The following is a 12,339-nucleotide window of genomic DNA, read 5'->3' as shown; positions in this document are numbered from 1 at the left end:
TGCCAGGCAGAACAAAATGTGTTGTTCACTATGCCTATTAATCTCTTACTCCATGGAAAAAAAGGTGTTTGCCAAAATAGTTATAGGAAGGGACTAACCACATCCTTTCAGGATGCACGAGTGCAGAGCAGGATATGCCTGCCTGCTCATCACACAGGATGGCATGGAGGTGCTTGCACAGGGCAGCAGCTGTGGGTGGCTCAGTGACAGCCTCAGCCCCAGGGTATGCTGTCAGGGCTGCACTGGTGCCAACGTGCTGCTGCACTGGAAGCTGTCCTCAGTGCAAGCTGCCTTGAAACTCTTGGTTTGGACATGGCAGGGGACATGAACAAACTGGGATTTACAGGGCAAAATAGTCATGCATGGGATGCAAGTAGCTGTCCCATGAGTGCCTGGGCAGAGGGCTAAGAGAACCATAACAGGCTATATCTTATAGCCTAATGATAGATCTTCCTTCTGCAGAGGAAGCAAGTTCTCCAGAAAGGAATAGAAAATTGTGAAATATGTTAACCTGCCCTAAGAGCCAGAACAGTAATCAGAAATTCTGCCTCTGAGTTTCTGACCCTGTTTCCTCACTTCACTTTTCTTCTCCCTTTTGCAGGTAGTCTGGATCCAATCCAGATCTTGCCACACTTACTATGCCCTAACTCCACAGAGTACACTGTGACCACAGAGGACCAGGCACATACAGCACGCTCCTTCCCCACCCTCCATAAACATTCACTGACAATGAAGCACCAGTAGGGCTTTTCCCCGTAACAGTTACTGATGGCATCAGCCAAAGTGCTGGGGAGGCACAGCTAGCCCGGTATAGCCACTCCTTGTCTCAAGGATATAAATCCTCAACAGCCTCCAGGGAGTGAATTTACCACTGTCAGCCCCTAAGCTTCTCTCCTTGCAACATGAACCAGCAGGAAAGCAAGCAGGTTCATACTGGAACTGTTTTGTTTTGGCAAAGTTGGAGGGCTTTTTGTCTTTCTCTTACCTTTTTTTTTTTTTTTTTCAGAAGTGGTTTGTGTTTCATTTTGGCACTTTCCATTAAAGCAGTTGCATCAGAAAATTCCTGACCAGCTCTAATCTTCATCAGCGCAGCTGCGCTGTGGTCACAGCACCACCCGCTCTGCTGGTGACAGCCCCAGGACTTTCTGGGGCTGGCGGCGGGGACAGGCTGGCATTCTCCTGCCCCCACCCCCGCCACCAGTCAGGCCCCCTGCTCTGTCCCACCGTACAGCTGGCTGGTTTTGCTACTTGAATGGTGTGGACCATGCCGGGTGCTTATTCTCACACCTGTCACCAAGATCTTTGTCCACCCATGCAGTTGCAAGTCTCGCAACTGACTCTAACGTTACCTGGGAAAAAACAGCTCTGAATTTTGTTTGAACACTAGAAAGTGAGTTTCTCACGTAGCTTGAGAGGATGCTGCCAGTGGGAAGAAAAGGCAAGAGAAAAAGATTTTAAAGATCATAAAATAGGTGGTGGCAGCCCCACAGAAGGAAGCAGAACGATGTGCTGGCACAGGCTTCCTATGCAGGCACTGACTGGCCCAGTGCTCCACCTTGGTTTGAACAGGAAGTTTGATCAAAACAGAGCTTCCTATTTTACAGCTCACAGAATACAAACAGGGTCTGTCAGCAGATCTTTGCTGTAAAGTGGATGGCTCAGCACCTGTTGGAGACTGGCAGGAAGGGCTGGGTAACTGCTCTCTGGAGAAAAGGCAGCTCTTCAGAAATGACCATAAGCTTATAGAAAAAGCCAGCAGTCTAATAATTGTATTAATAATAATTGTAACTAATAATTTTCACCAATACTGATGCATTTTTTTTAACCTTGATCTGAGTTAGGTGTAAGACACTGTTTTACCATCTTCTTGCCATCTCTGCCTCAAGGGAGCAAACCACTGCCCAGTTTATCTTGTCAAATTGCAAATACAGACTGGAACTACAATTGCTGCCAACCACACCAGCTGTAACTCCCCAGAAGCTTGGATACATGGAGGTGTCCAGACAAGTTAAAATTGTCATATCAGAGATTAAAAGTCAACTAAGAGACTTCCCCAAAATTATACCATTGTATTGTTGTAAGTTCTTTGCTGTGTGGAAGCAGACATCTAAGAATTTTGGCTTTTTGCTGCATTATATGTTTATGATTTTTATTAGACTAATTTGAAAGATTCAAAATGATGAATAAATCGCTACTCTGTTTGCTTTATCTGCTATTGCAGCCTATGCCCAACAGATGTTACGTATGAAATTCAAATTACATCTTCAAATGGAGCATGACTTGGTAATGAATAATTCAAGATATATACTGAAAATTAGAATGCTGTTTTTAAACAGTGTGTTTCTTAGCAGAGGCAACGTCAGTGGAAAAATACTCACCTATTTATCTGGCCATTTTCCACCTCTGTGAAATCATTTGAATCATTGCTGATGTTATCATCTTCAGGGACAGTCATATTCTGCAATTCAGTCAGTTCTAATCCAGCTTTGAAAGGCATGCTGGGGGAGGAGCTGTGCCTATCCAAGTTGTTCTTCAAATACTAGTGTTTGGTTGGTATCTCGTGAGTAAACTGCAGCCACAGGGCCGGCAACCTAAATAAAACAAAAGGAAAAATCCAAGATGTTTATCACCAACAGCAGACAGTATCACCAGGAGAAACCAGTGAAACCTGCACAGGAGAGACATCCATACCAACGAATTTTGTACTGTTAGATGGACCACAGGTTATTATCTAAATACACTGCAGAACAGTAGTAACCTTGTATGTCTTAATGAGATCAACCTCACTAACCTTATAAATTTACCCTGTCCTGCAATCAGTTGCTGAAAACAGTAATTTTTTTTTAAACTTGTGAGCAAACCCAGCTTGTTTGTTTCAGGAAAAAAGATTAACCTCAAATTAAGGAATGAAAATTATTTGCTTGTCCAAGTCCCAATTAAATATCTGGTGTTTGTCTCCTGTACGCTCTCTATTCTTACTTAAAAATATAAAATGCATATCCATGCTGATGCTAAGTGGGATAGAAAAAGGGATAGAGTTATCCCAGTACTCTGTTCTACTAATACATGTATTCCAACCTGTTAAGGATTTTTGGGAAAGCACAGGTGCAGTAGATGCTTTGTTTAAGTTTTTAGATGGTTAAATTTGTTACAAACAAGGAGAGAAACAGAAAAAAACGAAATCCCTAAGCTCATGTATCACAGAAAGAAAGAGCAATGTATACCTTGTGTCAAGCAGTTATTATCTAGAGACCAGGTAATCTCTCCTCTGATAGATGTGTTCCATAAAAGCACAAAGAAGAACACCAAAGGCAGATCAGAGAAGTCTGCTACAGTGACATACTTCCTCATCAGCAATGCAAATCAACTGAAAGACCAATATTTTCCAGAGTCTAACCACTCTCAGCTGAGCTACAACTCCAGTGTGGTAGTGAGGCAACAGTATGTTACTCACAAACAAGCTCTTGTACCACAACTCTATCAATTCCCATTTTGTGAATGAATTTCCTGCAGTATTGCCAAACAACTATTCAGCCTGGGGTACGTGGTGAACCTTAAGATACCAGATTAATTTGGGGATATTTTTAAATTCTCAGTGCTACCTCAAAGCCATCAAACTGCATGCAACCAAAGAAGCATGAGTATCCCCAGGCTCTTGCAGGGCGAGACAGGAGGATGTAGTTCACTTGTTCAGTTATGACATCTGCCTGTTTCAAATTAAGTTTACAGAAGCCAGTACTTCTGTTTTATACCACATCCCCACCACACAGAAGATAGCTTTGCAAATGAGCAGTTTTTTCCCTGTAAATACTTTCTCAGAAACACCATTTTCAATTCCTCAAGAGCCCACCCTGTCCAAAGTGCAGGTGCCAAGTCTAAAGGCTACCCTCGAGGCTAAAGGCAGGATCCCTTCTCTTCAACGAAAGAAGCAGCTAAGCCTGTGATTATAGTGGCAAACACTGCCTGGTGCAAGGGTAGAGTTTGGGGGGTGTGAGCTGGGTACTTCTCAACTCTTCTGCAAAAGAGATTTCCACTACAGATACCAGTAGAAAACTGCTCAGGGATTAAAATGTTGGCACAATAAAATATTAAAAAAAAAAAAAATTGATTTAGGCTGCTGATAAATAAATGCAGACTGGCAAGCAGAGGGTGGTTTTAGCATTCTGGAACAGTCTTCCCAGAGGCTGCAGGGATAAAATAGTCTACCTATTTTGGAAGAGAAGCACAATCTTTTTATAAAAGGATAAAGCCACAGGAGACAGTGACTGCTGAGGTGGCAAGGACCAAGCCCACCAAATTCTGAAGTTTCTTGTGACCATGAGTTCCTAAAATAAACAATTTCTTAAGAGACCCAGCAACCTCTGTACCAGGATCTGTGTTCCCTGGCACTTTAAAACCTGTGTAAAGGTTCAGCTGAGATTCAAGCAGCGAAGCTTTTCCTTTGGGCACCGTTTTGCATCCTGATGTCCAGGAGGATTTTCAGAACTGCCTTGACATTGCCTGTGCTTAATAAATTCCCCATTAAGCGTTTCAAAAGCAGGTGCTGAAATTAGCAGCAGTGTGAGGTAAGCAGCACACTTGAGAGCTGGCTGCACAGCTCACTGACGTGTGGCTCCAGCTTCGCCCTCTGCCCCTCTGTCACTGAAACACTACAGCACCAGACTGGCAGGAACACAGCTCCCTGCTTCATTCCCAAGGAATCTTTGCAGCACAAAAGTGACAAGCTTTGTCTGTTTCAATCAAACCCCTGCTTCTGCAGAAAACTAATTGAATGAAGACTCTTCACAAGGGCATGTAGTGATAGGACAAGGGGGAATGGCTTTAAACTGAAAGAGGGCAGGTTTAAGTTAGATATTAGGAAGAAATTCTTCACTGTGAGGGTGGTGAGGCACTGGAACAGGTTGCCCAGAGAAGTTGTGAATGCCCCATCTCTGGAGCTGTTCAAGGTCAGGTTGGATAGGGCTTTGTACAACCTGGTGTAGTGGAAGGTGTCCTTGCCCATGGCAGAGGGGCTGGAACAAGATGATCTTGAAGGTCTCTTCCAACCCAAACCCTTCTATGATTCTATAGGACAGAGCAAAATCTTAGAGTAAGCTGAAGCACCAACAACCATTTCAGCAGATTTCATGTTTCAGACAGATGAGTTGCTCCTGAAGCATCATGACAGCAGGCACATCTCTGAATATGGGTCAGTTTCTTGCTAGGATAAGTGAATTACTAAAAAACCACCAAAACAAAATCCTGAAACAAACAAAAAAATCTTGAGTGACATAATGCATAGCACTTCGAAGTATGAGAAAACCTGATCTCAGTGTCAAAACATGAAGTGGGTGAGGAGAGTGGTGGGGCTGGGAACTGAAGTTTTCATTGTCATGGCATGAATTCATCACAAATCTTTGGCAAAGTAAAACCAACATGTCCTCTGCATCTCCACCTGTAAAATTAAGATGATAATAGTGACACTAATACTCAGTTTGTGAAGTGCTTGAAGATTCAGAGACAAAGGGTGATTCAAGTGTGATACCTGGAATAAAACACTATGCAAATCACAAATTTTTTGCAATGATAACTTTATCTTAGAGATATACAGAGAAAACACTTTGTCACTGCTAATTACTCTGGGCACTCTCCACAGTCAATGGAGTATAGGTGCTCACATGAATTTCATCCCCAAATCACCTACTCTAAGCTTCAAGTTCACCCAGGTGACAAATCACAGAGTCTAAAAAAAATCTAAAATCCCAAAAGGTTAGCATTTATGTCAACTAGCTTAATTCCTTACAAATCAAGTATCCACTCCAGGCCTGTCACTTGGCCTTTACAGCAGAGCCTGGTGCTGCTGCTGGACAACCTGTCTGACCCATGGGAGGGGTCTGCAGTCACGCTGAGCTGTTCCCTGCAATTGCAATAGCTTTGCTCCCAAAAGGAGATTCAACGCTGGGATAGCTGAGCAAGGTGCCACCTCAGGTGTACGTGCCATTAGTGCTGTGAGAAAAAAAACCCAAAATTGCTTCAACTAATAAAAATTCACCATATGTTGATACTGAGCTGTACTGGAAGCAGCAGGGTAACATTTGTACTTTTATGGCCTTTTCATTCAAGAAATGTCTTAAAAGAAATGCAAATAAAAATGCTATGTTGGCAAGAGTTCTTAGGCTAAGCTTTATTCCTAATTCACATTGAAAGACAGTAAATAATCACATGAATAGTGAATACAGAAATTCCAATCACCTCAGTCACTGTGCTTACCACTCTGTCTTACTACTCAGCCTTAAACCCCTCAAAGGAAAACTTCCAGAGACCCACCAACAAACCTCTCTTTCCAGACAAACACTTAGTAAATCATAAAGGACAAATCAGAATTTTGCTCTTGCTTCAAAATTTTCTACTCAGATGGGCAAGCACTCCTTCTTGAAGAAGGCATCACCCCAAGAGAAAACCAGCAAAAAGCTAATGACTCTTCAAAATGAACCTCAAGGATCTGTGTTTGGTAGCTGATCCAGCTCCTCTATTTAGTAGAAAAAGCATTGCTCTGGCCTAGCAGCTTAGCTTTCTCTTTAACCATCCCATGATATGTCTTGTAAAAGCCATTACAGATAATTTATTTGTTGTGTGCTCCTTGCAGAATATGGGAGAAAGATTACAACTGGTCACAGCTTCAGGAGGACTATGAGATGACACAAGAAGATAAAATGAGTTTATTATTTTCAAGGACACCGAGACCTTCACAAGCCATTAAAACATATTCCAAGAATTGTAGTAATTTTTTCTGTTGACTTGTGAAACATTAAAAAAAAAAAAAAAATCCCTGCAACTCCAGTTTCCTGGACTGCTAAAATTCCACAAGAGCAGTAATGGGATCAAAAACTTTATGTTTGAAAAAAAAAATATGATAATACAGACAATCTATTTCTTCTGGTTCATGCATGAATCCTTTCTAGGCTGTACATGGAAGAGGTATAATCTCAGAAAACACTTCACCAGAAGCTGTGTTTCTAAAAAGAACATCATCACTCCTGGTAGTAATCACAACAGCTTAATTCATGTGTCATATTTTTTTTTATATCCTGTAAATGACACAGTTCTGAAAGTGTCATCTTAAGGCACATGGCTGCTCAAAAGCTGACCCAGTATGCAAAAGGCATTTGGGTAAGTGGTCAATCTGGACAACATCTACTCCATGTCTGGGTACGGTTTTTGCAATATGCCCTTTCACTGGACACTTCATTCACTGTGCACTTCCCGCAGTCAAACGGTCTTGGGGCTGGTAAATATGCAAGACACACTAAGCACTTTTAACTATGGAATTCAAGATAATTTGCTCAAAAGACAAAATGTGGCTCAACTTTCTTCTCAAAGAGAGTTTTGCCAAGAAAAACTTGGTTGGTTACGAGTCATCAGAACCCTGCACTTGAGTTTCACACAAGCTGTTTTTACTCCTGCAAAGCCTGAGATGTGATACATCTTTCTTTGCTCATACTTTTGAAAGTTCTTTCAAAGAAGAGCAATATGACCGGTAAGACACCATGGATATAAATAATGAAACACGGAGACTGAAACTCTGTGTACAGACTATTCACTTAAATGACAGAAAGCAAGAATAGGCTTTATACGTAACAGTATCACACTGGGAGGCAGGGAAGCAACTATTTCCTTTTTGTTCTGCACTGGTGACACCTGACATGAGGGACATAAAGCTCCAGACTTACTCCTCATCTAGAGAAAGGACAAAATGGAGAGATTAGAAAAGAGCCACTGAGATAACAAAGAGCTTGGAAATTAGACTGACTCACATCCACTGAGCAAACATCTGCAGTGCTTGAAATGTCATTGCTTCCAGCTCCTCAGCTCTGCCCCTCTGCCGCAGGCTGCAGCCACAGGAGCAGTGGAAGGAAGCGGTTTCTCCCTGACCCCAGTGGTGTCCCAGCTGGGCCCAGGCACCACAGAGAGGTGCTGGCACACACCTGTCCTGCCCATCAGCAACGGCGACAGGATGAGGGCAGTGTGGTGGCCAAGGCCTTGGTGCTGCTGCAGCCATTTGCTTGGTGTCTGCAAGCCACCACCTCTCTTCCCCAGGCTCCTCTCTCTCACAGCCCCCAGGGCATGCAGGATAGAAACAGTTAAAAGATAAGTTGGGGGGTGGGAAAACATGTGGCAGAAGTCTTGGGAAGGAAGCTCAGAAAAGGGTGCTATAAAACAGAAGTGATGAGAACAAATGTGGATCGTCAGCCTTTCTCTTGGTAGTGCACGACCTTGTGCTGCAACAGGAAAATTCTCCCGCTCTGCCCCATCACTCTCCACACTGCCTTTCCATGCTGCCATGAAGAAAGGGAAGACAGTCCCAAATTAAGTTTCGACAGGCTACTCAGCTGATCAAAGGCAGGCAAATAAGAAACCATAAAATCCCAGTCTGATTCACCAAGTGATTCATTACTTTAGGCAAAACACTTAAAGATGAGCCAAGAAGGAAAATGGTTTTAAGTACATTTTTGTTTTGAGCCCTTCCCAGTCAAATTAGGAAAGGCATTTGGCAGAGGAATATAGTCACATTTTTTCCTAATTATATTGCTTTGTGAAATCTTCTTAACAGTCTTGGTTTTCGGAAGAGATCCCACAACACACTGTCACAAATAAATGCACTCTTGTCTTCCACAGAAAGTGGAAATGCTGTATGAGTGGGGCTTTATGGGTCTCTGTAACAAAACACACTATCCAGATGTATTTCTAAGGGTTAAACAGCAGCTCTGAAATTCCCATTTAAATAAACTTTTGTACTATAGAAGGAAGAATCCTTCGTATAAGTTCGTGTGTAACTCACTTTTCATCTGCCCCAGTTTACAAGTAATTTCTCTGCCTCAGTTTTCTTGACTGTAATAGACTCAAAGCAATATTTACCTGATAAGCTTGGGCAAATATTTTAAGAGTTAACTGCAAAACATGTAAAAGCTGCCATTTTTCCCAAGAGCAGCTGCTCAAACTTCTTGGATTGGATTAAGGCCACAGCAGTAAGTATCCATCAGAAAGAAAACTGAATTCAGGCTTAAAATATTAAAATATTTCCACAACATCCACTTGTCTTCACAATACAAACTTGTGAGTGATGGTTATTATCATGTTACTTGCTAAGCAGATTCCAACAGAAATTAGCAAGATGCTAAAAAAGAGAGAGAAGAGCACAGGAGAGAGTCCCCTTTCTGCTTGGTCACCACTCCTACACTGCTAAGAACAAGCTCCCAAAACAACAAACACAGACAAAATGTAGGACAGAGACCCAGGATGAGCAGCCTCCAAGCAGGAAGAGAGAGCACTGCCTCCCCTTCCATCCTTTAAAAACCTTGTAAAAAGCAGGATTTGGGCACGAAGGACAAATGATCCTCCATGTTTTACAGCAGTCTGCGGAAAGCGTCAAACTCAGGGGATAATCCTCTTCACACGGGTATGTGCAGCTCGGTGCTCACTGCCAACAATCGTCTCCCATCCTCACCCAGCCTGGAGAACCCAGTTGATCCAACTACACCATAAATAGTCTCAAGTGACAAGACAGAGGATGCTGCAGTGTGCTTCAGTGAAGTGCTCTCTCTATGGTGCCTCTTTAAAGAAAAAAAACCGACCTTCCGAAAAGGCAAAGTCAAACAGGAGTCATTCAGTACGACAGTGAAGCAGATCCCATTTTAGTCAGTGAATTTCCACCGAGCCTCAGCAGAAGGCCTCTGCTTACCAGCAATATGGCAGCTCAGAGATTTCACGCAGGTTTTGCAAAGCGGATTTCAGTACCATTTCGGCAGGGGCTCCTGCCCTGGAAAGGGCAGTTATTGATACCTATATCCTTCAGCAACAGATGGATTTCCTTTTAGAGGCTTTTTAAACAGAGCTGGTGTTTTGGTAGGAAATGAAGTAAAATTTAGATGGAGGATGCTGTTTCTTTCTCCCCCTGCAGCTGTTTTTACTTCAGATCTATGAAGGTTGTCTCAGAATGTAGGGGATTTTTGCTTTGTTTTGTTTTTTAATCCTGTAATATATTTTATCAACTAAAATGTATATTTTTCTTACAATTTACTTCTAGAACGAAGTCTGTTCTATGTTATTTTGCCTTTCAAGCACAAGTAAAAGCCAAACAAACCTGAAGGTGAATGAAGCACAGCACGGGTTCCTATTTATAATTTGGACTAGAGGTTGGTAGAAATGCCCCACAGCAGTCTGGACTCTGAATAGCCTACGGACATGCGGTGAGTTCAGCTGGTGGCAGAAGGAAGCTATAGCTTCTCCTTCTATAAAACCAGCTGCCAGATCTAGGGTTTATTTCAGTCCTTCCAATGTCACATAAACAAAGCACGGCTTTACACATCTCATCGTCTCCTCCCTCACAAGGAAACAGACACATCCTAGCTACAGGTTGCATTATGAACTCCGCAAAACAATGGAACAAGCCCCCTACCACAAGAGCGAGCTGGACGTACACACACGTGAGCCAATGCACCCCCGGGCATTCACTCGGGCCTCTTTTTGTTCTCGCCTTCGCTCACCAAAAGCGACCACCTCAGCTGTTACTATGTATTTACGGGCACCACGGACACGCGTGCGCGCCGTGGGCCCAGCCTGCATTTTCCGAATACCGTAAAACTTGCACTGACCCCATGGCAGTGCTGGCTTTAAGGGGAAGGCAGGAACGTTCCCCCGGCACGGTTATACCGCGGCCGCGCACCCTGCGGGGGCTGCGGCACCCGGCACCCGGCCGTCGTAAGGGGCAATGTCATTTATTATTACTATATTTTTTTTCGCTGCCAGCGGAAGCCCGTAGCCGCAGACTGCCAGGTTTTTGCTTTATTTCTGCGGGTTTTGTTTGTCTGTTTGCGGGTTTTTTCCATGCCCGCCTCAGCAGTCCGCGAGGGCAGCATCGCCTCCGGCGCGGCAGCGCGCCCCAGCCGTGGGGAGATGCCACATGGCCGCCCCGTCCGCACGTCCCCTCCACCCCGCCGGGCTCCCCCAGCCCCGCCCGGCTCGCTGCTTGCATATCTAGGGTTTGCACCGAGCAGCATCGGGGGCGAGCGGACACGTTTTGCGGGGGATGGGGGGAGGGCTGCGCACACGGCGGGGACAAAGCGCGGGCGGCGGCGGCGGGCTCCGGGCTCCGGCCCGCGCTGCGCGGCCGCGGCGCGGAGACAAAGGGTGCGCGGGGAGCCGCGGCCCCATCCCTCCGATTGCATTAGCTGCTGCTGCCTACCTTCCCCAGGAGCCGCGGGAACCCTCTGAGAAGCGATCCACCTTTTCCGTCGGGATCCGACTGGAGAACGCCGACAAATAATTACAGGGATAAAAATAAAATAAAATGTAATTAAAAGAAGAAGAAGGAGAAGAAAAAGGGGCGAGAAGGGGGGTGCATGAAACTGGCGAAACGAAAACGGCAAGAAAGACGCCCTTCCTCCTCCCGCCGCGGGTGTGTGCCTGTGGAGGTGGGCGGGCTGGCGGGAGCGCGCCGGGCGCGCGCCGCGCGGGGCCGGCGCCGGGGCCGCGCCATCAGGTGCTGCGGGGCGCGGAGACTCCGTGGGCCGGCTGCTCACACGTGTCGGGCAGGGGACCCACGGGCCCCCCGACACGCCCAGCTCTCCGGCCGCATGGACGTTCAGCACCTTTCCTTTTTAGAAAAAACCAAGTCATTTTTTACTCTTTTTTTACAACAGACAATATTTTCTTTCGCGCTACGGTTGGCCACAGGAGAACCCCTTCTGGCAGGCAGGCTGGATTTTTGTGGCTTGAAATGGCTATGGAAGATCTGGCACTATTGTGTTAGCCGATTTCCTGTTTTGACATGCAAAAGGTATATGCTGAAAATGCTGCCATTTGTGCGAGAGGTCAGAGTATTTCCTGCTGGGGCAAGACACTTTCCTCAAAATGAATAGGGAATTCAATGCACAGATGATTTGCTGTAGCTTGTTATTTCCATCCTAATATCTAGAAAGCATTGCATGAGCTTTTTGGCTTGGAAAAAACTTTTCAAGAACTAACCTGAAGCAAGATGGTATTGCAGCTGTCCTTGGCTCCCCCCCACTCTACAGAACACATGACTTGCATGGGATATCACAAGGCAAAGAATGAAAGGATGATGGAGCCTGTGGGTTTGGGTGCAGTTTGCCTGGCTACCCATGGAGGGTAATGGCTTCTGGGAAGCTTTCATGGCAGCTCTTTGAGAAGCTTCTTGAGGTGCTTGCTCTGGAATTTCCACTACTGGGTCTCCTAAATGTCAGGCCAAAAAGGTAGATGACACACATGAAGAACTGTGGTTTACAAATTACTGACTTTGCATATAGAAATTGGATTCCTGTTTTGGTGCTTTCACCACTT

General features: G+C 44.8%; 1 protein-coding gene across 2 annotated transcripts in view; it reads right to left on the bottom strand.

Annotated features, from left to right (window-relative positions):
* Positions 1–11,417, bottom strand: part of SLC38A1 (solute carrier family 38 member 1) — a 42,368-nt gene extending 30,951 nt beyond the window's left edge. For both annotated transcript variants that reach the window (XR_008430951.1, XM_053942796.1), the window contains exons 1-2: positions 11,222–11,417; positions 2,379–2,591 (exon numbers count right to left, since the gene is read on the bottom strand). Coding sequence is in view for 1 of the 2 variants with exons in the window: in XM_053942796.1 (XP_053798771.1) it covers positions 2,379–2,497 (119 nt within the window). In the remaining variant the exon portion in view is untranslated. The remainder of the gene's footprint in view (positions 1–2,378; positions 2,592–11,221) is intronic.
* Positions 11,418–12,339: the final 922 nt, after the last annotated feature.

This window comes from Vidua chalybeata, chromosome 5 (assembly GCF_026979565.1).
Source record: "Vidua chalybeata isolate OUT-0048 chromosome 5, bVidCha1 merged haplotype, whole genome shotgun sequence".
NCBI lineage: Eukaryota > Metazoa > Chordata > Aves > Passeriformes > Viduidae > Vidua > Vidua chalybeata.
This window is presented reverse-complemented; position numbering and strand designations above follow the sequence as displayed.